The sequence below is a fragment of the Epinephelus fuscoguttatus genome, linkage group LG13 (genome assembly GCF_011397635.1).
Source record: "Epinephelus fuscoguttatus linkage group LG13, E.fuscoguttatus.final_Chr_v1".
In the NCBI taxonomy this organism is placed as follows: domain Eukaryota; kingdom Metazoa; phylum Chordata; class Actinopteri; order Perciformes; family Serranidae; genus Epinephelus; species Epinephelus fuscoguttatus.
In genome coordinates, this window is record NC_064764.1 from 34,037,320 (window position 1) to 34,064,739 (window position 27,420).

The window sequence follows — 27,420 nt, forward strand, 5'->3', positions numbered from 1 at the left end:
TTCTATATCAGGTGTCACATGTTTTTGTTATGGTGGAAGGTATATTGTTTTTGCGTGTGTGTGTGTGTATAATCATGAACAGAATTAAAATCTTTAAAAATGTTATTGGAGTGCCTTCACTTCTCTTTTTGTGTCACTTTCTCTTTTTGTCAACAGCATAATAAATTCATTCTGCATGAAACCTTTGTTGTCTTTTGCCTCTCTTCCCAGCCCAGCTGCTGGAAAAAATATTGGCGTCATACGTTTCTGCAAACCATGAATACATTACAATTGAACTTGTATTATGTAGTGGACATGTTGAAACTTTGCATTTCAGCAATGCTGTGGTTAACTTGTGGTTCGGAAAAAGAGAAACTCATTTGAAAACGTTTTGGCTGAAATGTCCCAACCCTCACCTATGGTCATGAACTCTGGGTAGTGAACGCAAGAAAGAGATCACAGATACAAGCGGCTGAAATAAGTTTCCTCCGTGGGGTGGCTGGGCTCCGCCTTAGAGATAGGGTGAGGAGCTCAGACATCTGGCGGGAGCTCGGAGTAGAGCCGCTGCTCCTTCGCGTCAATTGGGGTCAGTTGAGGTAGTTTGGGCATCTGATCAGGATCCTCCTGGGCGCCTCCTGTTAGAGGTGTTCCAGGCACGACCCACTGGTAGGAGGCCCCGGGGCAGACCCAGGACATGGTGGAGGGATTATATATCTCATCTGGCCTGGGAACACCTTGGGGCTGGAAAGTGTTGATGGGGAGAGGGACATCTGGGGTGCTTTGCTCACCCTGCTGCCCCCATGACCCGGCCCCGGATAAGAGGATGAAAATGGACGGATGAATATTTTGACTTAAAATTCCCTGTTTTTTGGTGGCACAGTCCTCGCTAGGAACACAGCAATGTCTCAATTAAAAAAAGTACCGCATTTCGTGGCACTCTCCCTGGTGGGAACACAGCGATGTGTCCCTAAAAACACAACACTCGCTAAAAAACAGATTTTACTGTTTGTTGGTCTCAAACAGTGGTCTGCAGCTTGGCAGGTGTGTGACCTACATGTCGCGCTAATTGGCATGAATTTAAACTTGGTTTATTGTGGAACCAGTAACTGTTTCGTCCTTATCATGATTAGTCTGATAATAGGTATTCACCATTGTTTTATCACAATCAATGATAACAAAAAAAAAAAACCACACATCCCTCTTCTAACATGGGATTTGATTGGTGTGCTGCCATTAAATAGACTTAACTTCTCTTTAAACTGTCAGCAAGAGTGTAAGTTGCATTTCCCAAAAAGGTCTTGCTAGTTGTTTTAGCAGCGCCATAAAAAATGTATAGCGATCACCAAAAAGGCTGCAACTAACGATTACTTTATTATCAACTAATCTACTCATTATTTTCAGGATTGATTGTTTCATCAATAAAATGTAAAATAAAAAAATCCCCAGAACTCAAAGTGAGATTCTCACTTTGCTCCTCATGTCTGACCAGTGGTCTAGAACCCAAAAGACTCTTAATTTCCTCTCACAAACGACCAAGAAAGCAGCAAATTCGCACATTTACGGAGCTGTAGCCAGCAAATGTTTGACTTTTTTGCTTGAAAAGTGACTGAAACGATTCATTGCTTATCAAAATAGTCGATGATTAATTTTCTTTCAATGGACTAATCAACGAATCATCCTTCTGTTGCCTCTATAACGACGAACCAAGCACACTCCTATGTGTTTTCTCTTACCTGGGAGCTCACTGCGATCTCCATAAGGTAAGACACTTTTTTTTTCTTTAGTGGATTATTCCAGCACAGACTTAGTTGCAGAGGTGTTTGAAAAGTTAAATTTGACTTAGAAGTACTTGCATTTAATGGTAAATTAAATTTGGGAATGTAAATAAATATGAAATGACAAGTAATGCCTGATTTTTATTTATCTTAGGGACTCTAATAGGGGTCCTGGTGGTTTTCCACCTGCTCCTGTTTAGAGGTCATTTAAAGTCTGTGATGCATTTTGAAAAGAACTTGAGTGATTTTTTTTGTAGCGCTTTATCGTAGGCAGCCGGTTTTGCTTGAGTTTCCTGACGATGTTTCAACTCTCATTCAAGAGGCTTCTTCAGCTCAGTTCAGTTTCAAGAAACTCAAGTTACCTACAATATAGCACTTTCGATTACCATGACCTGGATGACTGAGAATCTTCACCAACATGTTGCTAAACAATTTGGGAAGAATGCCCTTCGACTGGTACAGGAATTCGAAAGAATATCTATTACAGGAACCACCTGTGTTTCAATTTGAAATGCAGGCAACATGGGATCATTCCTAACATCCTTGGGTTTCATCATGAAAGGACACAAGGCTGCAGCTATCCTTCAGAGGGCTCAGCACCAGCTGCTCGATGAGAGAGAGAGAGACAGATTCATTTCACCATTGATGCACTTAAATCCAAGACTGAACAGATATTTGAAGAACTGATTACCCAGTGAAGTCCTTGAAGATGTCTCTGAGTTTGTTGAGAGGGCACAGACGTTGCAACACAACAAGGGCAAGGAACGACTGACACGGAAATTCCTTACACTATAGTCTCGTCAGAACAACCACAACCTGGAGAAATTAGTACAGCAACACAGCACATCTGGACATACATGAGAAGCGGTTGAAAAACTTATCAGACAGAGAGCTTAACAACTTTGCTGCAACACCAGAACAGAAAACAGAAGTAGATCTCACATGGAAGGATGTCAGAGGAGACAGTCTACCCTTCTTAGACCATGCAGTGCACATTGAAGAATACAAAAGCCTTAATATTGGAGTAAATGGAAAACTTACACACAGACCAGTACCTGTCATTTGACTGGACAACCCACTGGAGCACAAGCTGGGGGTCATCAGAACCCTGAACCATCGGGCTGAAAACGTGTCCATGAGGACAGAGGGGAAGGTGAAGGAACAGAAACACATCAGGGAAGAGCTAAAAAATCTTGTGACTACCCTAACCAAGACCTCAAACAGACCAAGAACAGACAGAGAGGAAGAGACACAAGCTCAGAGGTTACATGTGACCTCAACGACTCTAAGGGTTCACACCTGCACAGAGTTTAAACCCTGCAACTCTGCACCAGTCCGTTAGAACTGGAGAAGCCTCTTGAATGAGAGGTGAGACGTCTTCAAGAAACTCAAGCAAGTCCAGCTGCCTCTGATAAGATTACTACGACCTGGATGACTGAGAGTCTTCACTGATTAAGGTGATTACAGTGTCTCTATCATATTTGTTTATGTGACGATCATTGCAGTGGTCAATCAGTCAATCAATTTTATTTATAAAGCCCAATATCACAAATCACAATTTGCCTCACAGGGCTTTACAGCATACGACATCCCTCTGTCCTTATGACCCTCACAGCGGATAAGGAAAAACTCCCCCAAAAACCATTTAATGGGGGAAAAAAACGGTAGAAACCACAGGAAGAGCAACTGAGGAGGGATCCCTCTTCCAGGACGGACAGACGTGCAATAGACGTCGTACAGAACAGATCAACATAATAAATTAACAGTAATCCGTATGACACAATGAGACAGAGAGAGAGACAGATGCAGGACAGACGGTAATGACAGTAGCTTACAACAACATTAATGAAAGTAATAATATTATAGTTATAATTCTGGCTGCTGTGGTACAATATGTTGAAAGTATATATTAATATCTGATAGTATACATATGGGACAATAGACAGAGAGACAGAGACAGTCAGCCTAACTAGGGGCTGGTACAGGGCAAGCCTGAGCCAGCCCTAACTATAAGCTTTATCAAAGAGGAAAGTCTTAAGTCTAGTCTTAAATGTGGAGACGGTGTCTGCCTCCCGGACCGTAACAGGAAGATGATTCCACAGGAGAGGAGCCTGATAGCTGAAGGCTCTGGCTCCTGATCTACTTTTGGAGACTTTAGGGGCCACGAGTAACCCTGCGTTCTCAGAGCGCAGTGTTCTGGTGGCATAATATGGCACTATGAGCTCTCTAAGATATGACAGAGCTTGACCATTTAGAGCTTTATAAAGTACTGGAAGATTTTAAATTCAATTCTGGATTTCACAGGGAGCCAGTGCAGAGAAGCTAAAACAGGAGAAATATGATCTTGTTTCTTAGTTCCTGGTGTAGAACTTTCAGTGGTGGATGACTTTTGTCTGCATTCATCACCAGCAAAACTCCTGACTTCCTCTTTTAAAAAAACAGACATTATAACCAACAAGAGTGTCATCATTTACATGTTCTGTATTCTGTGCTGCAGAGCGGACCTTCAGGGAAAGAGCCGGCATCCTCGTGAGCGATGGAGGAAATCTATGCCAATGTTGAAAATGCCAAACCTGCCAACCCGAGACCTTCAACAGCGCAGACGACAGGTGAGAATGTGAACAGATGTTTATTATCATTACTGTTGTATTGTTGACTGTGTTTACTGGTGTTCTCTGTGTTCAGCCACCAGGAGCTCAGAGAGATTTCCTGGAGCTGTTGTTCCCTGCCTGGGGCTACTCAGTGTTCTCCTGCTGGCTGGGCTCATCGGCCTCGGTGTCTACTGTGAGTCTGCTTTTTTTTATTCAAGTTAATGTCAGTTTGAAGTTGTGATTTTTCAGGAGCAATATTCTGCTCTGAGAGATGCACCCAAATGTTAGTCAGCTTTCTTGATTTTTGTCAATTTTTTTACTTACCTTTTTAGAGTCTGTCTTGAAAAGCATCACAAAATATAATTGAATATTGACCTCATTTTTTGTTTTGTAAATACATTTGTCATGAAGATGATTTTTTCCAGCCTGATAAAAAGTCATAGTCAAGCAGCTTGCTTCCAGCAGATTATTTACTTTAAATTCTACTTTAGAGATGGGTTTTCAGTATTTTCTTCTGCCTGGTGCTTGTTAAACACTGTAGCATAATGCACATTTTCATTTCTATTTTATTTTATTGCTTTATATTCACATACTTTTTATTCATACTCTTTTTCTTATTTCTCATAATTCTCTATTCTTTATATCAGAGCGACTGTAACAAATCACAGTTTCCCTCGAGGATCAGTTAAGTATTTCACATTCTGATTTCTGACTCTGAAATTTGTACAACCTAAGCTGAAAGGTTGTGAAAGTCAGTAAACTATAATAGTTAATAAAAGTATTGAAATTGTGCCATTTTGAAAATATATATACAAAAATCTGACATGTTTTTTCATTAGATTTTACAAAATAAAAACACACTGATCCAAAAGATTTTTTAATGTAGTAACATAAACAAAATATTTCTTAACACTCCATGACTTATTTGAACCATGTGCATTATTTAGTTTTTGGGATATGCTCATTTTTATGAGCAGAGTGAAAAAGCCTTGTGATGGATTTATCAATCATTCCTCTGCGCTGCTTCACGTTTTTGCACGACTTGTAACGTAGCACAATGACGTGAACCATGACACAAAAGAAAGAAGCCACAGTTTTCTGCTGCAAAAAGAATGAATGCTCTCGCTATTATGGTTTTTATTTTACATCAATATGTAAACTGATAGAGTATCACAGGGCTGACACATAGAGACAGACAACCATTCACACTCACATTCACACCTACGGACAATTTAGAGTCACAGTCACAACTTCTGTTTTTACAGTTTCTGGCTGTGATGAAGGGTGTAATTTTGGTGATTCTTTTAAGGACGACGTGCCTTTTAAACATGCTGTCAGGTTTTGGGGTTCAGGGAGAAATAAATACAAAATACACCCATTTAAAGTTGTACGTCCCTCCCCAAAACCAAAATGAAAAGCAAGTCCCTTAAAAAATTATTTGACATGCCCCCATCATTTTGCACCATCCTGTCCTCTCTCATTAATAACTGTTAAGGACCAAGCAGTAACCAAAATGAACGGAAACTACAGCTAAATACAACCCAAAACTAGCTGAACCCAAATCAACATCTTTTATGACCTTAGGGCAGAATTATTAAATGTTTTGACTAACATCAATACAAATCTTGCTTTATTTCAGACTTTGACTTCGCCCGTGATTCATTGGCAGTTTTATCTTCTATCAAAGCGAACCTGACTGAGCGTCTCCGGGCCAGTAATGAGGAGAGAGACCTGCTGAATGCCACCCTCACAAACCTGACTAAAGAGTTGGACAGGCTCCAGACTTTGTCCAAGCAGAGTGAGTGTTTGCCTGTGTGTGTTCTGCATGAAGGTCAAGAGCCACCACAGCGTCATGTATAGAAAACCATGATTATATTCTACTTTTAACTCTGTAAACTCTATGTACAGTCCGTTAGTCTTGTAAGCATCTGTATTAACGCTAAAAGCCAGAGTTTAGTCCATGTTATGTTGTAAAAGAAGCACTGTGTAGCAATTAATGGCATCTAGCAGTGAGGTCTGCAGATTGTAACCAGCTGAAACTTCTCTCATGTGCCAAGTGGGAACTCCCTGTTAGGATTCCTTCAGTGTTCATTGTTCAGGACGTTTTAACCATCAGCTGAACTATCTGCAGAGGTCTCCTCCTCTCCAAAACAAATGGACCAGATGATTAAAAATGGTTGAAACACTGACTGAAGCAGTTTCACGTTACAAATCAGTGTTTCTCCTCCACGGTTTGGCCGATCGGGGACCTACCTACCGCTAGCCCAGTACCTGCTAATGTGCGCTCACCTTTTTATGCCTCTGAGCCAGCAACAGCCTTGGCTGGAGTAATTTGAATTGAATTTGGTGGTCACAGGTCAAAGGCCACTGTGACCTGTGATACGCGATATTTCAAGAAGGCCTTGAGTGAATTTCCTCAAATGTGGTGCAAACGTCCACTTGGACTTAAGAATCAGCTGATTAGAATAAGGTAATTGAAGGTCAAAGCATCCATGTTTTCACAGACATAGATGTAAACGATAACTGCAACTTGATGGGTTCTTGGAGGCATTCAACTGTGAGGCGGTAACTCTACTTAAGTCAGGACCACTTCAGTCAAAGAAAAGTATTTCCATTTGCAGTAATATATGTGGCAGTATGGCTCTGTTCTGGGGCCTCTCTGCCTTCCCTAGGCCACAGAAAGCCTGAGGCGGAGAGAGCACACCTCCCTGCCCTTCCATGCGCCTACATGGAAAGCTGAAGGAAGGGAGAGCAGCAGGAATGACCCACCAGGAACAGAACAGAGCAGCATCAATGACAAACAGAAATGACAGTGATAAGTCAGACACAACAAGAAAAGGAGGAGCTGGGGTGGAGGTGGGTTGCAAAGCAGCTTGCAGAGGAAGCAGCAACAGTAGGCAGGCCAGAGCAGTTTAAATAGGGCGCCCTGAATGAGATTCACCAATTGGTTGCATAGACAGGAATCATGTGATCTATCAGCTGACTCCCTTCCATCAATCAGCTGATCGGACTGTTTGAGATCAGCTGATGTAGCTGGAATGTGAGCTGAGCTTGACATCGTGTCCTGCCTGAACTGACGCTATGCTCAATCTTTTCTGATGACGTAAGATCCAGACATTGAGACGTCCACTATAAAACAAACAGACCAGGTGACCAAATACGGTAAAAACACTGAATAAAGAAGTTTCGCATTACAAATCAGTGTTTCTCCTACCCTGTTCAGTTCATCAGAGACCTGCAGCTAACTTGGCAGCTGCTAATGTGTGCGCACTATTTTTCTCTAAGAACTCAAGATCCAGACAGACCCAGGGATTTAAATCAGGAAAAAACGCTGCATAATGCAGTTTCACATTAAAACGTCAGTGTTTTTCAAACGCTGCTCAACACGTAGGGGCTTCTAATTATGGTAGCCGATGTGACAACACAAATTTCCCTGTCTACATCCAGTGTTTCATTTATCTTTTCTGGGCTACTGTATGAACAAGGCGGTACACTGCTACCTATGTAGATATTAACGGTTCATTCTAAGGTAACAAAATCACAAAAGTTCATATTTTCAGGTGATTATACACCAACGAAAACACACTTATTATGTTATATTCCATTTCTGCCAATATATACTTGTAAATCCTACACACTGGACCTTTATGTGGCTACTGTCTCTGCATGAACAGTTGTTAAAGTATGCAGTTAGGTCTTAACTTTCAGTGTGAACAAACATCTTTGCTTGAACAGTTCCCCAAAAAACTCTCTATACTCAAACGACTTTCACTTCCTTTTATGATTGTGATAAATTGACAGTACAACTTCTTCATACTGTGACTTCTAAGTTCCACTATTTTCACTTTTGCGGGATTCTTTTTTCATATCGCCTTCCTTTTTGTTCCAATGTGTCACATTAGTAATACTGTAAGTAAATGGTCATTTTATTTAATGAGTGACCTGAGAGGTAATGTAGTGTGAGGAGTCACTACAGATCCTTCAAACGAGGCAGAGTGAGGGGAGATTATTTACTGTCATATGCACAATAGTTACAGAGAAGCTGATGTAGGCTCCCTCCAACAAAAATCATTAAATATGTGTAAAAAGAAAATCATGCAAAAGGGCATGAAATGTCTATAGAATATAAAATATGTTTGTGGCAGACAGTAATTGCAACATGAATAAACTATGATATAAACATGATGAATTACATGTATATGTGTACTGAGAGCGACATGAGTCTAAGCAGAAGTCACACAGCCTCCAACTTCTCTAATAGAACGTAGGACGTGGGTCTTGTCTGATCTTTAATGTCTTTTGTTTGATGCATGTTACAGAGAAAACCTGTCCAGCAGAGTGGAGGATGTTCAGCTGTGTCTGTTATTTCCTCTCCACTCGGTCTGATTCTTGGGAGAAAGGCAGGCAGGACTGCAGAGACAGAGGAGCAGATCTGGTCGTCATCGACACTTTAGAAGAACAGGTAGTGTGTATGCTTCTTTATCCCCTGACCAAAAATGTTATCCCAAGGAAAATGTTCCAATCAGTCTATATGGATGTAGATATAGATATAGATATAGATATAGAAGTCCGGTGGTTCAATCACCGGCTTCTCCAGTCCGCATTCTGAAGTATCCTTGGGCAAGATACTGAACCCCAAATTGTGGCTGTTCAGTCGGTGTATGCGTGCGTTTAAGCTGAATGGCATGTGGCACCTTGTATGGTAGCCTCTGCCACCAGTGTATGGGTGTGTGAATGGGTGAATGTGACATGTAGTATTAAAGCACTTTGAATGGTCGGAAGCCTAGAAGGGCGCTATACCAGTGCAGGTCCATTTATTACTATCGATAATGAAATTCATTTTTAAAGCCACAGTGTGTAGGAATTTCTCCCATCTAACGTTGAAATCGTATATTGCATTCAAACGAATAGCGCACTCTAGCGCTTCATTTTTTCAAACGCATATTGCAACTACGGTAGCCGCTGTGTACCAAAAAGCAAGATAGTGAATTATAATTATATTATATACAAGTTAGTAGTGAATTAACTTGCTAACGAACACAAACAAATGTTCCCAAAGTGATAATATTGCTCTATGACACTGTGTGATCCTCAGAGTGTGCAAGCATGAACTATGTACTAATTAGTCGGGTTACATTATTCATTTATATTTTGATCTTTATCTGCATCAGTAGGGAAAGGGAGGGAGCGGCAGAGGATTGGTAGGAGCTAGGCATGGAGGAAGAGGAGGAGGAGGAGGAGGAGGAGAGCGACAGTCAAGACCATGACGACTTCAGCTTCCCTTTTAAAACCTTTCTCCTTCAGCAGCTCTCTCCACCTGGGAAAAGGCTACCCCGATGTTGACCCTCGTTTTTTGAAGTCGCCGGTCACACTGCCTTTTGATTCCCTTTTGCGCTTTCTTGGCGACGAAGGATTCCGTCTCCCGTGATGCTGCATATACATGATCCTGCATTATGCTCAAAGAGTGGGACTTTGTCATGCTGCAGTAGTGCAGGCTTTCAAATTCGCTGGGATAGTAGCAAAGCGCCTCTTGCGCCTCTCCTTCAGCTTCTCAGTCAAACAGCGCTGGCCTGGCTCTCAATGAAAACACAGAAGGCGGGGCTATTCCCTGATAGAGCTATATGCCTCTTGCTGGAAGATGTATTTTCAAGATGGCGGTACGTCAAGGAACCCCCCAACAATGTACAAACAAATCCGAAATTCTCATTTTACGAAAAGAAGTCAGATTATTAGTGGAGGTAATAACACACCAATGATGACATATTTATGAATGCAGACATTGATTTTTGCCAATAAACAACTGAAAATGCTACACACTGTCCCTTTAATAATTACCAGGAGAGAAAAGGTTGAATTTAACCGCTTTACTTTTAATTTAAAAACTTAACTTACCAAGGTACACGGGTAATAATTTCAACGTTAAAACAACAATGAAAAACACACACAAATAAATAAATCAATCAATAAATAAATATAAATAATAATAAAGAAATGATCTCACCCCAAATAAGGAAAGCAAGTAAAATGAAGGTTAAGGTAGACTGACTTAACATCAATAAGAGACAATGAATAAACAATTGCTTGAACTGAACTAAAATTTTATAAAATTTGTGCACTGTGAAAGTATTTTGTAAATGTAGAAAACAAAACTAAATCAACATGATATCTGTAAGATGCAATAAGACATAAAAACCTCTAAAATGTAGTCAACAAAATAAGATGTTAAACTAACAGAGTAATCTGAGCACTTTAATCCCCACAAACTGCATTCATGATATAGTTTAAATTAAGATTTAAGCACTCTCATATCCTTTATCTTGAACAGGAATTCATCACTCAGATCATTAGGACTAACACCTGGATCGGTTTGAATGACAGAGACAAAGAGGGCACCTGGATGTGGACTGATGGGACTCCACTGACTGCTGCGTAAGGCTTACACTACCTTATATTAATACAGATGCATGTGCAACTTTTGATGTATGATACCAAGTTTATTATTTTATTTTATGACTGTCTAAATCAGTGGTTCCCAACTGGTGGGTCGCAGTCCAAAAGTGAGTCATGGGTCCAATACCAAACGGACCGCAAGTGACTCATAAACGTGTCAGGTTTGTTAAAAACACACTTTATTTTGAAGGACAGTGAATTTTCAGCACAGAGCTTTTATTTTGAGGTGCTGTTTCCTGCCGTAGAGTGAGTGACTAACAGCCAGCTACATGACAGAGACAGCAAACTAGCTCGACTCAAATATGACACTGAATATATTAAACTGTGTGGACCTTGAACTCATGACTGAGGAAAAAATCTGGACCCCGTGGCTGCACCAGTTGGGAACCACTGGTCTAAATAATAACTGTAATATTTCTTGACATGAAAAATTAAACTCATTTATTGGAAGCCAAAAACCCACATTTTTATTTCACCAGAAAAACTTTAAGCTGCATTTGTTTTGTTTTTGGGCTCCTGTGGAAAATTGAAAACTCCTGTAAAAATTCACTTGCTTACTGACCTCCTTTAGGTACTGGAGAGGCTGGCCTGATAACTGGCATGAAGAGGACTGTGTAGAAATCTTAGCTGGCAAGAAGATGAGAGAAAACTGGAATGATTTGCGATGTGATACCTCTAAGCCATGGATCTGTGAGAAAATGGCGTAGCATTTAAGCCTGTAGTTGGTAAAATAACATTTTGTCATATTTGCTGAAGCTGTCACTGTATCCACACAGTCCACACAATCATGTTCCTCTGCCTTCTCGTACTGCGTCTAATGCCATTATTGCATGTAGACAAAACCAAGAAGAGTCTCTAATGCAGCTGTCGGTCATGTCAGTCACTGCTTGTGACCAGCGGTCAAATTAGGGTGATTAAATATGGATCAAGATTGTTTGACTGCATTGCCTTTTTCTCACCTCAAATGTTTTCTCAATCATATTAACCCCATATATAACCATAACCCTATCGTTTCATTTAATTTATTTGGTGAATTTGATAATTTTGATGACTGGGATGCAGAAGAGAGGTTAGAGAATGAAAAGAAAAGAAAAAAAGAAAAGGGAGAAACGGCACAAGGAGTCGCGGGTCTACACCAATCACAGCCTGCGGAGCACAGCTGTAGGTTGGCTCTCTGACGCCGGCCTGGAAACTCGTCAGATCATGACCGTCACGGGACATCGGTGTGAGAGCAGCCTGCAGGCTTACTGGGCTCCGTCAGCGCAGGAGAGACGAGACTGCAGCAACATGTTGTCGTCTCCAAATGTCCCAACAAGCAGTGCTCAATCTGTCAATCTCCATCCTTCAAATGCCACTATGATGGACATACCCACATCACTTTCAAATGTCACTATTAATGGTAATGTAGGCCCAGTATTTAATTTTAAATAATAATAATAAGAAGAAGATTTATTTATATTTATTTATTTATAAAAACATAAAATATGAGCACATATTTACAAGCACGCAGACAGACAGACAAACAAGAACATGAACGTATGCAAGCATACATGGATGCATCTTATTTAAAGTGCATAGTGATTCTGGTATTTAGTGACAAAAAAAATAAAAAAAAATACCAATTAACAGGCTAGTTAAAAACAGTGGCAAATAGAAATGTCTTAAGTTTACTTTTCAAAGAGCTCAGTGTTGGCGCATTTCTGACATTGCTTGGAAGGGCATTCCACCTGCCAGGAGCACAGCAGCTAAGTGCTGCCTCTCCAGCTTTAGTGTGCACACGGGGAACAACGTGGAGACCATTAGCTGATGACCTGCGAGTTCTCACTGGCTCATATGGCACAAGTAACTCTTTAATATAGTTTGGGGCAAGGCCATTCAGTGCCTTATACGCAAAAAGAATAATTTTAAATTCAATTCTGGCATTCAGTGGGAGCCAGTGTAAGGATTGAAGAACTGGGGTGATGTGTGTATATTTCTTACTTCTGGTTAAAACACGTGCAGCAGCATTTTGAATGAGTTGCAGTCGTTTGATGGATTTTTGAGGGAGTCCGGAAAAGAGGCTATTGCAATAATCGAGTCTGCTTGTTACAAATGCGTGAACCAGTTTTTCAGCGTCTGAATTTGTCAGAAAGTAGAAAACAATCGTTAATTTGTTAATGTGTTTATATGATTTAATCTCGACTACTAGGCTATATGCTTATGAATTAGGCTATCTGTTGCAATTAAAAACGATATTGATGATTTAGCCTACTATTTGGATGTTGATTATTTGAAACAAATTTCCTTGGGCCTATAAATGAACACCAGTGAATTTGTGAAAGTAATATCTCAAGGTTTTTTTGCACATCGTCCTCAGAGTCTGTAACACACAAGCGGTAAGAAGTGCACTGGCTTTCTGAAATAATCATCTTCTGAATAATATCACGTAGCTAACGTTTATCCATCATCTCACTTCCCTTCACTGATCAGAGTCGCTCTCTACGCTGCGGCCACAGCGGGTTTCTATGGCAACGCCTGTCAGCTACAGAGAATAAATAGTCCGCTCAGCTGTGGCTTGTGAAAAACTCATGATTTTAACTGTAAAACACATTAAAGCATAAATAATTGATTTAATATTCGTTTCTTTGGTAAGTGACCATGGTATAAGCGGGTTCATGCCCTTCGAGGTGTCCGTTATCAGGAATTAATGGACTTCGCGGACTTCATCATGTTTTGGCGTAAAATATCTCGTTCTGTACAAACATGTACAATCCCAACATTTTCTTCAGGCAACTGGGCTGGTCATGAAGTTTGACCCTGAGATGCACTTATGATCGTAAAAATGGCCGTCACTGTTTCCTCTAGTTTCTCCCATGAACTGTTACTTCCCCCATTTTGTTGGTACATTAAGACTTTACATTGACATTCACAGCTCTGGGCTATTTCCAGTCGTGCACCTGCAACGCACCTTACTAGTATAAACCCTCTCTCAAGTTTCCCTGTAGGTACCATGACATTACAAGTCTGTTTAAGCCAACTTCATAACATGCATACACTATGTTTATTTCATTGTTGTTTACTTGATCATTTCACAATGCATAGAATTGCTCAAAAACTTTTTGTGGAAATAAAAAAACATACGTTTATACTTTCTCAAAAGATAAGAGAAACCACTGAATCTGACAAGACTCACTTTGGTCACTTGCATGTGACACAGCCTGTGCTGCAGAGCCGACTCCTCAGATAGTCATTAGCATCAATGGAGGAAGTTTATGAGAATGCTGAATATGAGGAAGGTGTTGAATTCAAAGGAACCCCCAAAAAACAGACAGGTAAGAATGTTTAATATCATCATTAGTTCTGATTTATCATTTTCTATATTCACTGGTGTTCTCTGTGTTCAGGCTCCGAGGTTTCAAAGAGATTTCCTGGAGCTGTTGTCCTGTTTCTGGGGCTGCTCAGTGTTCTCCTGCTGGCTGGACTCATCGGCGTCTGTGTCCACTGTGAGTTTAATTTACATTCCTGTAAATGCTCTCCCTAGATTTCACACTCTTTTCACTTTCTGACACTTTTTAAAATTATTATTATTATTTCTGATCTATTTTTGTTTGATTGACTTTCTTGTATTAATGCCTCATTTATGTTTTTTTTCTGTTAAAGTAGTTTCATTTTCAATATCTTGTCAGTTATACACAGAAAAAAATCAAACCCTAGCAGCCAACTCAACAAAACAAGGACTCATTTTGGTGCCATATTCCAGTGGTTTCAAACTTTTTGTGCCCAAGGCACACCAAAGGGCAAGCCAAAGTCTCAAGGCACACCTGTATTTATATCTGTGTACAACAGCTTCTATAACGTGTAAAAGATATAAAAGCTTCAGAATTAACAAGTGGGGTATTCTATGTCGTAAAGAAAATGAAATTCTCTTGAGCTTGTGTTCACCACAGATCCTATTCCAAGCATCGAACAAAAACCCATTAAAGACTACTGACTTGAGATGAGGGGACTGGGAGTGCTGCAATGCTGACTCGTTTCTGGATTTTAGGACTCATTTCTTCACTACTCCTGTCACTTCCTCCTCTGCTCCTGAAATACTTACTACAGTTAATATAAAACCAGGTCTTGGTTGTAATAATTCTTCAATTTCTCTGTGAGAGTGAATCAATTAGATCAGCTTCAGATTTTGTCTATGCCATCTAAATACCTTTACAAACAGTGACAAAACCCGGCTCAATAGGGGCAGGAGGCTGCAACATATAAAAAGAGGATGTCACAACATTTTACCAACCAGCTTTGTTGTGTAACCCCCAAAGCATTAAACAAAAGCACAAACAAACTAAAAGAAACAAAAGGGACTGGAGAACCTGGTCAAAAGGAACAAAAGGAGGGAAGACGCTGGACCAACCACACAGTGGGCCGTCGCTCCCAGTGTCTCCTCCTAAACTATCTTAAACACGAATTAAACCTAAAGAAAACAAAAGAGACGAATAACGTGACTACCGGCAATCTGCAGCCCAAACTAAAACAACAAAACCCCAGCACCTAAACAAGCATGGGGGAAAAGAACCTGCTTGGGGGACAGAAAATGATGGAGGAAGAAAACAACTCCTCAGTACCTGATCGGCTGTCTGTGTGCCATGTGCCATGCCTCTCCTGTCTCTACACTCCCTGTCCCTCTTATCACCTCCTCCTCTCTCTACCTGAGTTGCCTTCAGGTGCGCAGCAGGCAGAGGGTGGAGGGAGACAAGGCTGACAGAGAGAGAGAGAACAGGCTGCTGCACATCACACCCCCACCCTAAAAACATGAATGGGGGGAGCGCCACGGACAACATTCACATACAAACAACAAACTTTGTGACAATGTGTCGGCCAGGACATTCTCTCAGCCTTTGATGTGCCTGACCTCCACACTGACAGACTGTAAACAGTGTTGCTGTGGTGTGGTGTGGTGTGGCAGCCATTTTGTGTTTCCCCATAAAACAGAAAGTTGTTGTAACTTGAGTGTACATCCACCAATCTGCCCCAAATTGCTCGTGCTTGAGTCCTGGCCTGAGGACTTTTACATGCCAAAATAACTGCATCACCTACTGGCCACAGGAAGTAGGCGCAGACCAGCGACATGCAGGGACCCCTGACGTGTGAGAGGGTGCAAGGGCCCATTCATTGCTGCTTGTAGCTTTAATTTTATTTATTCAATACCTTTGTATTTGTGTTTTTATTCGTGGTTTTTGTATGTGTAATGTTGTCTTTTATGATTGCAGCATGGGTTAAAAGCCCAACACAGATCTTTCACTCTGTGGGAGATGTTTATCTTGAATTACACCAAGTGATGTTACTGATAAACTGCAGTGGAAAATATACTTCACTTCCTGAAGTCTGCCACAGTTTTACTAAACACTTTCATGAGGCATGTGTTGGTTTAGATTGGTATGATAGTCTTTCACAATCATGGGGTAAAATAAGGAAATATGTAGTCTTGTGATATACATTAGGCATCGTGTGAATGCAAAAGGTGGTTTGTGTTTTAGTGAAATGTCTCTTGGTTATTTCAGGCCATGTCTCAGCATATGGATCAGCTCCAGATCTCTCTATGATCAAAGCCAACCTGACTGAGAGTCTCAACGCCAGAATCACTGAAATGATTGAAGAGTTGAAGAAGTCTGTCCCAAAAGGTTACACCAACCAAATGACCATCATTAGAGAGTCCTTACCTGCTGTTGACACAAGTCTTGTTGATCTGTAATGTCTCTTATTTGTATCTTACAGAGAAAACGTGTCCTGCAGGATGGAGGATGTTCAGTGGTGCCTGTTATCTCCTCTCTTCTGGGAAGGGTTCCTGGGATGAAGGCAGAAAGGACTGCAGAGGCAGAGGAGCAGATCTGGTGGCGATAGACAGCTCTGCAGAGCAGGTACTGTGTGTGTGTGTGTGTGTGTGTGTTGTATGTGTGTGTGTGTGTGCACATTATGATTGCAGATTTGAGGAAGTTAAAAGTAAACCCAAGTCACCAGATTGCTTTGATGGTGTGTAAACGGAATATGTGCACATTTGAATCAGGCCCACAGGAATGCTGCTCAGCCTTGCTTTCAATTCTAACAACTACTTCCAGTTCAACCCTCCGCTAACTGAACAGAGATATAATCATTTGATCATGCCGCTCTTCTAGACCTCCAGATATTACAGGACCAAATAGATCAAATCCCGATAGTGGAATGAGTCATTTTGTGATGTCACACTGGGCACTTTTTACCTGCCATACTTGCCAGCTTCTCAGCTCATTCAGTAGTTTGCCACTCTCCCCGCCTCACCACCACACCTACCTGCCAGCCTATCACCTGTCCACACATTTCCTGCTCCTGCCCGTCCATCACGCCCACTTCATCAAGCCTCTCACCTGTGGATCATTACCTCCTGGCACTGTAAGGACTCCCTCGTCACAGACTCTCCTTGCCACATTGTTCTTTTCCCTCACTGCTTTGTTGGAACTGACCCTGCCTGTCCCTCATTCTCCTGTTTCGCCTGCTCCCTGGTAAACCACTCTGCCTTCTGTCCTCGACCAAGAGCTCTGCTTCCACCTTCCTGGTTCCTGTTCGCTTGTCTCTGTAGCTGTTTGGAGGGACCATCATCCAGTTCATTGTGCCTGCTAGGGTGGTCAAGCAACAGAACTCCAACAAACTGATGACAATTAACAACATAGATCTGAACTCCAGACCCTGATGCACTAGTTCCACTCACATACCTGGATATTGAAAACTGTTTTGTTTTTGGGCTGAGTGCACAGCACTGGAGTTCTCAACGGGCCCAAAAATTCAACCCGAAACCGAAATGACCCGAGGGACTTGAAGCCCGAAACCGGCTTGCCCAACATCATCACATACAACACTGGGTCCGAGCCCGACTGAACCCGAGTTGTTTGTTTTTTTTTTTTAATGGAGGGGGGAATAAAATGATGCTCTCCCTGTGCGCCTCAGCAGTCTGGCTTCCCTGGCTCAAATACAGTGACCTCTAGTTTCGCAGACCGGGCGAGGCGGAGGCGCGGCGCACCTGCACTTGGTGTGACCGGCCAGGCAGATTTTGCAAGTTTGGCACACTGTGCGCGCCGGCACAGCTACTCCTCTTTCCCACCTTTGTCCCTCCTACCTGCGCAAGTTGGAAAGAGGGAGGAGAGAAGGCGTGGAGTGGGTTTTACACAGCTGATTCACATCACACCATTCAAATGAGCCCCTCTCCTCGCCCTTAAATGTGCGGCGCGAAGGCGTAATGAGTGTTTACTCAATTCGCCATGGTAGAGGAGTGCAGCAGCGTCCTCCTCCTCCTCTTTGCAATAATGTACTCCATCTTTGTAGATCACGTTAAGCAAGAACATTTTAACATTTGTAGGCAATCACATGAAGCACGTAAACCCTTAAGACCCTGAACATAACTTACAATTTGTTGACAGTGTTTCTCTGGTGCGAACGCGTTCTCTCTTTCTCTCTCTTGCAGTCTCACTCTGTTTCTTTTCTTTTGGCTTTTCTAAGATGACAGATGCTGAATATATACTCCCTATCTGATGCTGTGGCTGTTTGTGTTTGGCTGAGAGGGATGTGAACTCATTAGTTTGCAGCTGTGTTAATCAAATCAGGTTGGGTTTCCATTACGTGTGCCAAACGTGCCAAACGGTGCCAATCCCCTTTGATCTGACATCAGATGTGACGGGACAGTCGATATAGACATACATACATATACATTTATGTGCTGATTGCAGATAGTTGCATTGAATAGTGTTTTTTGTGGGTATTTATTTCATTGTTAATGTGCCTGACATTCTGGAAACCTGCCTGTGAGGTTTTGGTGATGTGTGCGCTCTGTCCACCAGTCAGCCAAACTCGGGCTGTGCTCTGCCTGCGCTGAGAGTAACGCACTTAATGAGCCGCTCTGAACACTTCTACTGCACCTGAATGGCCATTCACCTTAGCTTACAGCAAACTGGAGATGACGGATTAATAAAATGATGAAAAGCTACATTTTTACAAGTAGAAAAAATGAAAATGAAAACTAAACTATACTTGTGGGTTTACAGGAGTTTCTCAATAAGTTCACCCAGACATATGCTTGGATTGGTTTGACTGACAGAGTTAAAGAAGGAACCTGGAAATGGATAGATGGAACTCCACTGACTCTGAGGTAAGGCCTTGCTTTGGTTGAAGACATTAACATATGCAACTTTAATTTTGTACAACAATACTAGAATTTGCTTGATTTGCATTTCCAGCAGACATTTCTTTCATTCATAGCTGCTGCACATGCATAAATATCACACACAGATTTATTATAGATAATGAAATGGGACTCAACCCAAGCTGATAGATTTCATAAATTATGTCATGTCATATAAACTGTTATCCAAAATTGGTGAATTGATGAGTTATTATGAGGTCAGGTGATTATTTAAATACAGGAACTGTGATTGTGTCAGACATTTACAGTATCATGATTCACATCTCTCATAATTTTACCTGTTAGCAACTGGGAAGTGAACCAGCCTGATAATGGTGGTGGAAATCCACGGTTCGGTGAAGAGGACTGTGTCCATATCAGACCTGACAGCGAGTGGAACGACCGGTCATGTGAAACCTCAATGCGGTGGATCTGTGAGAAAACGGCTCCACATTGCTGAACGTTTTGAGATCATCAATTTGATAATGCTTTGGCTTTGGCAATAATGCTCTGTCATGATGAGATGATCCACCACCATTCCAGCCAGTGTGTGTATGTGTGTGTGTGTGTGTGTGTGTGTGTGTGTGTGTATCATGTGATGCAGTTGAAAGCCCCATAGAGTAGTGCAGAGATGACGGCCTTTTGTAGGCCAACACAGAAGTTAACATTGCCCTGGTTCCCTCAACAAAAGCCTGTGGGATTTTTCAATAAGATTTTGGATAATTGCACAAAATAAACTCTGTGGCAAACAAACGTTTGTGATACTTACAGGATTTGTTTAGCAGGATAGTCTTTATAAAGGAACACAGTTTTTATTATTTCTGAAGCATCAATGCAATCACCATGAGGAAAAAGCTAACGCTGGGCTATAAACAAACAACACTATGGTCGTGTGACTTCAATGTCCTCACCATAACGAGGCTGTAAGGGTGAGTTTGGCATGATGATGCTCTGTGGTCTCATTTAGCCACTTGTTAGCAACTGTCTTTTTTAAGACGCATAAAGGCTTCAAAATTTATAATTTGGGTATTGACTGACATATTTTACGTGTAGACCAAAACCTCAAAGTCTCTGAAGCTTGTGTTAAACAGACCTTATTTCAGGCATCTAACCAAAAACCCACTGACTTCAAGATGAGGGAACCAGGAGTGCTAAAATGCTCACTCATTTCCCAGTTTTCGGACTCTACACACAATACACTTTATTTTCAAGTACAGTGAATTTCCAACACAATGCTTTTATTTTGAAGTGCTGTTTCCTGCTGTAGAGTAGCATATATACAATATGCACTTAATTTTGCAATGAGAATGTTTTGAGATGATTAAAGAAAGAAAGGAATATTTGTGAAGCTGTGTAATTTGTATTCCATAACTAACTGGAACAAAACGAGGAAGCTAGCAATGAATCTTTGACACTGATACAATCATGGACAACTCGGAGCAGAACTCCATCTTTAATTGTTGCATATGTTGTTTTAAATGGCACTTTGCTTCATTGCAGATCTTTTCATTATAAAGGAAGGAAAGCATCAGGACTCATGGAATTTGCTTCCTTTACCTTCTTAAGTTTAAAACAACACACGTAGTGAGTGCTGCAGCTGTCATATAGGTGTGATACCGGGGGGCTGAGAAGTGCTATGTCACCATCAGAAGGGTAATAAAACAGATTCCCCCTTTTTTCATTTCCACAAAGAGGGAAATGGTTGATGATATAAAATAAATTAAATAAAGAGCTTATTTATTTTCCTCAAATAATAATGAACATGGTGTTGGATCTTTTTTAACAGCTTAAGTTTTGCAGACATCACAGACATTTTTGTTTACATATGGTAAAATTACACACAATTTTTATAACATCACCTCCTTACCACATAATAGTAATGACATTATCAACAATAAGAAAGTATTTCTCTGAGATTCACATCTTGTGACGTGATCAGAACCCCTCCCTGAGCAGTTTATTAGTGGCCAAATGCTCATGAAGGGCCTATTTAAGGACATGTCCCATGGCAAGTGAAAACTTGTGCACATCGCATCTCTGCTTGTGTGGAGACAACACTTCACTAGACACCTGCTTACGCTCACTTCTCTACACTTTGTGGAAATGGCTCTTGTTTCTGGTAAGTAGGAACAGAACTTCTTTCTTTTAAATGCTATTTAAGATGTTACAAGAGGTTCTAATCCTACTAGTGTTTCCAAAACTGTTCTGAGATGCCTAGAAGAATCCCAGGAGCGGGAAATTTCAGCAGCAGCTCTGTAAAAGAGACCACAGTTCTTAGGTAATGCATTGCAGACATTGTCATTGTCAATACGTACGAGATCCCCTTATGACAGCTGAATGACCTGTTTTTCTGGAATACAGGAATTAAATTTATCTAGCCATCCCACCCATTTGACTAACACCATGTTTTGCCCCTGGTGTTTCTTTTTAGATAAGACCCTTTCTGTTTTAAAAGTTTTGTCTTTATCCACAATATTTTTTTGCAGCTCTGATCCATAAAACGTTCCTTGTAATGTTTCTCCATCGTAATCTTTTAGCCTGTAAACAGGGGGTCTTCTTGGTATGCAATCTGTTACATTAAAATATTCATCAGTATAATTTTGCTCATATCCTTTTTAAAAGGCTGTCTTAATTTTGAAATAATCACCGTACTATAAATTTCCATTGAAGCGAATCACTGCTCCTTGCTTTATATAGATTATCAAAAACTATGTGCTGATTATCGTTCGTTACTTCAACCAGTTTCATTCTAATACTTTGGTGATAACTCGAGTTGTAGGCACTTACTAAATCTTGCAAAACATCCACATAACGTATAGAATTATTGGCTGATAAATATCTCCACATTTTGATTTTAAGAGTCCTGTTGAAACGTTCAGTAACACTAGCCTTTGTCTCATTTGACATGGTGAAATGAATAATATTATTAGTTAAGTCTTTAAACTCTTTGATCAAGAACTCTTTTTCTTTGTCTGTCTGTAATTTATTGGGTATTTTACCTTCGTCTAACATGTCTTTAAAAGCAACAGTGACATGTTTCCATTTTTATTTTTTAAACCTTGAACCCAGGCGTACTTTCAAAACACATCTATACATGTTAATAAAAAGCGTACCCCATTGCTTTCCGAAGAATAAGCAGTCATGTCCACAAGATCTGCCTGAAATTGTTGATCTATTTTATTTACTAGCACCCAGTTTCTCTTAAAATGTATTAGGGCTGTTTTGTGAAGGGTGTAACATCCTGTTTTATAAGCTAATTTTTTATGTCAGAATCTGCTTAATGAATACCGGCACTTTGAAAGGCTAAAACACTGCCTGTTTTAGCCTTTGTATACCTCCATATCCTCCAGTGCTTTTTGGCGCATAGTATATTTTTTTCATAATCTTCTCCATGGTTGGTGTTATAAGAATGAGTAGCAGTTGACAGTTTTTTAGGGCTTTTATTTTTTGTCATCCCCTCATGCCTAGTAGGACACAATTGTGTCTGAAAAATGTCTGTACACTGATACATATTTTATAAAATCAAAACATTTAATGCATTTAATTTTTTTCTAATCAGCGATTCTACAAGACACTGCCTCACACTACTAACATTTACGGGTTGTTTTCTGTTTAACGTCAATACACACAGATCAATACTAAAAGCACAAAAATAAGCTACATGACCTTTGTGAAATTCATCATCATTTAAAGGAAAACAATTAAGAATATCAATAAGAGTAGATGTTACGTCAGTATATTTGTCAGCAACCGTTTGCACCATAGAGGACCAGTCCTCTGCTAGTTCTCTGACACAGTCTATCTGTCTCATAGCGCAACGTCAACTGTTGGCATCATACACCATATTTTTAATAGCATTACACAACAGAGTTTTCCATTATGGAGTATTAGGGCCACATTGAAGAAAAAAAAATCGGAGATTTCAAGAATAAAGTCGAAATATTACGAGAAAAAACTTGTAATATTTCAAGAATAAAGTCATAACTGAGAAAAAGTCATAATATTACGAGAATAAAGTCGTAGTTTTAAAGGAAATAACCAACAACAAACAGAATGTCAGATTGTCTTTCATGTCGTTGTAAGTAGCCTACTTAATTAGGTTCGGGAAACGGCACCGTGCCGGTTCTGTGTCAGTCGAAACTCCGGGCCCAACTCTGCCACTGATTGGCCAGTCTGACATCCTTCATAATACATATAGAATGTTAGTGAAACACATGCGTTCGTTTGGGGAGAAGTTAGTGGTCACGTTACTCGTTCCACAGGCGAAGGACCCCGGACACATAGCCTAAGTAACTTTTAACATACGTGAGTCTTTGTGACTCTTGACTCTTGTCCCCTAACTAACGCTTGTTTCTGTTTCAGTAACGATATTTTCACCTCATTAAGTCACATCCCGTTATTTCCTCTGTAACGTTACAGCAGCCTACAAGCATGCTGTGTCAATAAATCAGCTCAGACACTGTTAGAAATGTAATATTTAGCCTAATAACATCATGCTGCAGCAGTAATAACGTCAGCTTTAGTCAAATGGCTCTAGCTCTCCCGGTAGATGTCATAAACTCTGGACACATTTTCCCTGTATGTTGACATGATAATGGCCGCGTTTCCCAGGTCGCTCTTAGCTTAAGAAGATCTTTCACTAAGAAGGAGTTGTAAGATTGAGCTGACCCACTCTTAACACTCTTCTTAGCCACCAAACGCTCACAGATCCAGCCGCGGCAGGCACATTAATATTACACTAGCCTAAGCAAGGAGATGTTGAAACAGTGATGGGGACAGTGATAAAGTGGTGGGTGATCGATGTGCCTGACATCGATTGATTTAGTTTCAGCACCGTGGTAGTGGCCAGATCCTGTTAAGACATAAACAGAATGAAAGCGGACAAGGTAATTACAGAACTTGTCTTGAGAAATAGCTTTAAAATTGTTACCAAGGCAAAACAATACACATGCTTGCACAACTGCGTAATTTTCATTAAAAATCTCGTTTAATTTCTTCCAAATGTCCTTCCACACGATAGGTCTCTCCAGACACTGAACCTTCCCATTGCGCTGTGTACACGCCTTTCGAATTACTTAACTCCTTACAAATTTTGTTTCTGAAATGGTCCCAGTCTTTGGCAAAAAAAAAACCGACGTGTGGGGTAACTCTCTGGTGTAGAGATACACCACCCCCTGGTCAAACAAGTATCCGGAAACCCTGAAGTCTTTTACATCCCACTCATACTTGAGTGCCCATGCTTTTTGGTCCAAAAACTGGGCTAGATGTGTGGGAGCAGCCCTTTTCTTTTTTTGTTACAAACAGACACATGGTTGGACTATATAGCAGCGACAAACCACACCCCGGACATTACTATACACATCACTTCCTAAAAAAACGCCCCTCCTCAACACGTAGTGGCAACAGCTCCAAAGTGCGGAAAGAATGGAGCTCCAGTAAAATCGACAGCTGTCGGCAATCAAAACCCTTGTTTAGCACATGTCCAGACACGTTGTAATATAGTTGTACAACAATTAAACAACTTACCTTGACCAAATAGAGGAATCAAAACAACAAATGTTCTATAGTTAGAGAGGGTTAGAGAGAGGTTGCTTTTTGAATACATCCTCTAGCAACATTTGCATCAGCGGCCTTGGGTAAGTTTTTGGAGCATAATGAATCCTTTATCCCGTCTGGTTCTTTAAACTTCTCAAACACTGTTTTGTTAAAATAACCAGCAGGATAAGGCTCCCATTGATGTCCATAACATCATCGCTAGCACTGTAGTGTCCACTCTGTTTATCGGAAACCATTGGAAATTCTGCCGGAACTGTGCCGCAAAATATACAACTGCCACTGTTCGCAATCGGTATCTAGCACATGTCCCCCAATAGGGTTATATAGTCATACAGCAACAAAACCACTCAGTCAGTACCATTTGTTTCACAACACACACACACACACACACACACACACACACACACACACACACACACACAATCAGAACCATCTGTTTCACAACACACACACACACACACACACACACACACACACACACACACACACACACACACGCACATCACACTCATGCGCCGCATACACACACACACACACACACACACACACACACACTGTCACACGTGTGCACATCTTAATGCTGTAAGTAGTCTTTATTTACTACTTGTCTCTATGTGTCAGCCCTGTGATAGTCTGGTGACCTGTCCAGGGTGAACCCTGCCTCTGACCCAGTGTCAGCTGGGATAGGCTCCAGCCTCCTCGTGACCCCTAACAGGATAAGCGGTTACAGATGAAAAGTGTGCAGAAATTATTGGTAGTTGCAGAAAATAATTGTATTGATTAAATTTGTATACAACCTGTCACCTTGATTCTTTTGGGGGGGTTCCCTCCTATGTTGATGTGCACAGACTAATCCACCCATATGCAGAAACAATGCTACTCATTGTGTCGAGAGAAGTCTACCCATCCAGGAGAATCAAAGGTAGCACTCTAGAAGTTTTGGCAATGGTTTCAAAAACATTAAGGATAAAGAGAGTTGGTGCGTCAGCAGGTTCCAGGAGCAAAATCAAGACAAGACAGTGAATCAAACGAATCAGAAAGAACACTGGACACAAAACTGAAAAAGTGAAGCACATTTGTAGGGAAAACATGCACATCTTTCAGAGTGGAAGGACCTGATCTTCTGAATATAAATCACACTCACACAGGACACTGAGGCTGATGAGCGCAGCCAGCAGGAGAGCACTGAGCAGCCCCAGACAGAGAACAATAACTCCAGGAAATCTCCTCTCTGAGCCCTTGGGACCTAAACACAAAGAGAAGGCCAAATAATACAAGAGAAATAATGACAGCTGATAATACACGTCTGCTCAATGTCTTGCCCGTCTGATTTGTTGAAGGTCTTGGGTTGACGGGTGTAAAATTTTCAACACTGATTCTCTCCATTGCTCATGGTAATGCAAACTATTTAGGAGAAGGTCAGCTCAGCAGAACCGATTACAGTTCTTGTACAGTAAGTGATGAAACTCCAGTGGTTATAATGTCTCCTTTTTCCAACTTCTGCTGAAGTGATGAGCGTCAGAGATAATTGCCGAAAATATCTTGTGCAGATTACCCAGTGCTGAAACTGGAACTTTATTAAAATAGCTGCAGTGGATAGATCACTGCCCAGCCAGCATCTGCATGTGGGGCCCATGTGGGTAGTAAATGAGCTGGAATTTGGGCCCTGTATGGGATTGTCCATGGGCTCCGTATTGGCCCCATGCCAACTGCCCACATCAATGACTTTACCTATGTGGGCCCCTCATGGTTGTGATAGGGCTACCTGGGTACTAAGTGGGTATGGGTCCAAAATGGGCATCTCATCCTGGGGCCCACTTAAGTAAACCCACCCATGTGGGCAATTGGCATGGCACCCATAAACAATCCAACACATACAAATGCTGGCTGGGTGGCTCTCAAGGGAGTTCCAGGGGGTCCCCAGAAAAATGGGAATAGTATATTTTCACCCTTTGATTCACTATAGAAGTAAGAACCAGTCTTACTTGTCATTTTATATGTCTCTATGCAAATAAAGTCTAATTCTAAATAAATTAAACCTTTCAAACACCTCTACAACTTTGGTTGTGCTCGAAAAATCCAGCAAATAAAATAAAATATAAGTGCCCCACCTTCTCAGTTGCCTCGTCACATATTGATGTTTGGTCATGGACTTTCCACGTCCAGATACGATGTGAAAGGTACCCTGGGTGTGTTGGTTGTTGACGTCCTGAGACGCTGTGTCAAGTTCTGCCTGTTACATGCATTGTCTTCTTTTAAAATACACTTCCGTTTTCACAGGAAATTTAACCTTTACATACAGTCTCTTTCAAAATAAAAGCACTACGTCAGTACAACATGAATTGAGGGTTGTTGTTTTTTTCCTCCAACAACTAACACACATGGTTAGGTTTAGGAAAAAAGAACAGGGTTTGGCTTTTTAACCTTCCCGGATGCAAACACTGCTCTCCTGGGTGAAAGTCGGTGTTTGTTGGACCCATCCACTACATCTCCCACCCGCCCAACTTGGACTTTCACCCCTTAAATTTCTTTGTTGTCCTGCTGCATTTCCCCCCGATGCACCGCCCTGCGTCATTAAACTGTAACAGTGACCGTCCCGATCATGGACGTTAATGGAGGTAAAGGCTCAGTCCCCTCTTTACCACCACAGTCTGGCACAGCGTCCACATCATTTAGATCTGCAATGAAGCAAAGTGCCATTTAAAACAACACATGCAACAATTAAAGATGGAGTTCTGCTCCAAGTTGTCCACGATTGTATCAGTGTCAAAGATTCATTGCTAGCTTCCTCGTTTTCCACTTGTACCGTACCTCCTGTAATACCAAGATCAAGGATGACAAAAATGTGTTAGACATTTCTTTTTGTATTGTTTTATATTTGCAGCTGCTCCTG

The 27,420-nt window shown here is 41.1% G+C and overlaps 1 protein-coding gene across 3 annotated transcripts; it reads left to right on the forward strand.

Annotated features, from left to right (window-relative positions):
• Positions 1 to 236: 236 nt before the first annotated feature.
• On the forward strand, positions 237 to 20,583 carry LOC125900217 (CD209 antigen-like protein E). Of its 3 annotated transcripts, none has more exons than XM_049595122.1 (8): positions 237 to 1,739; positions 4,252 to 4,363; positions 4,440 to 4,538; positions 5,985 to 6,143; positions 8,665 to 8,807; positions 10,671 to 10,774; positions 11,367 to 14,277; positions 16,327 to 16,371. In XM_049595122.1, the coding sequence occupies exons 2-7, from the start codon at positions 4,291 to 4,293 to the stop codon at positions 11,500 to 11,502; spliced, it is 714 nt and encodes a 237-aa protein (XP_049451079.1). In that variant the 5' UTR covers positions 237 to 1,739; positions 4,252 to 4,290; the 3' UTR covers positions 11,503 to 14,277; positions 16,327 to 16,371. The 3 variants fall into 3 exon arrangements, with proteins under 3 accessions (XP_049451079.1, XP_049451080.1, XP_049451081.1); XM_049595123.1 differs by lacking the exon at positions 237 to 1,739 and adding an exon at positions 2,093 to 3,211; XM_049595124.1 differs by lacking the exons at positions 237 to 1,739; positions 4,252 to 4,363; positions 4,440 to 4,538; ... (1 more) ...; positions 8,665 to 8,807; positions 10,671 to 10,774 and adding exons at positions 16,541 to 16,683; positions 18,835 to 18,938; positions 19,278 to 20,583 and having other exon boundaries at positions 11,517 to 14,106; positions 14,179 to 14,277; positions 16,327 to 16,446.
• The last annotated feature ends 6,837 nt before the right edge of the window (positions 20,584 to 27,420 follow it).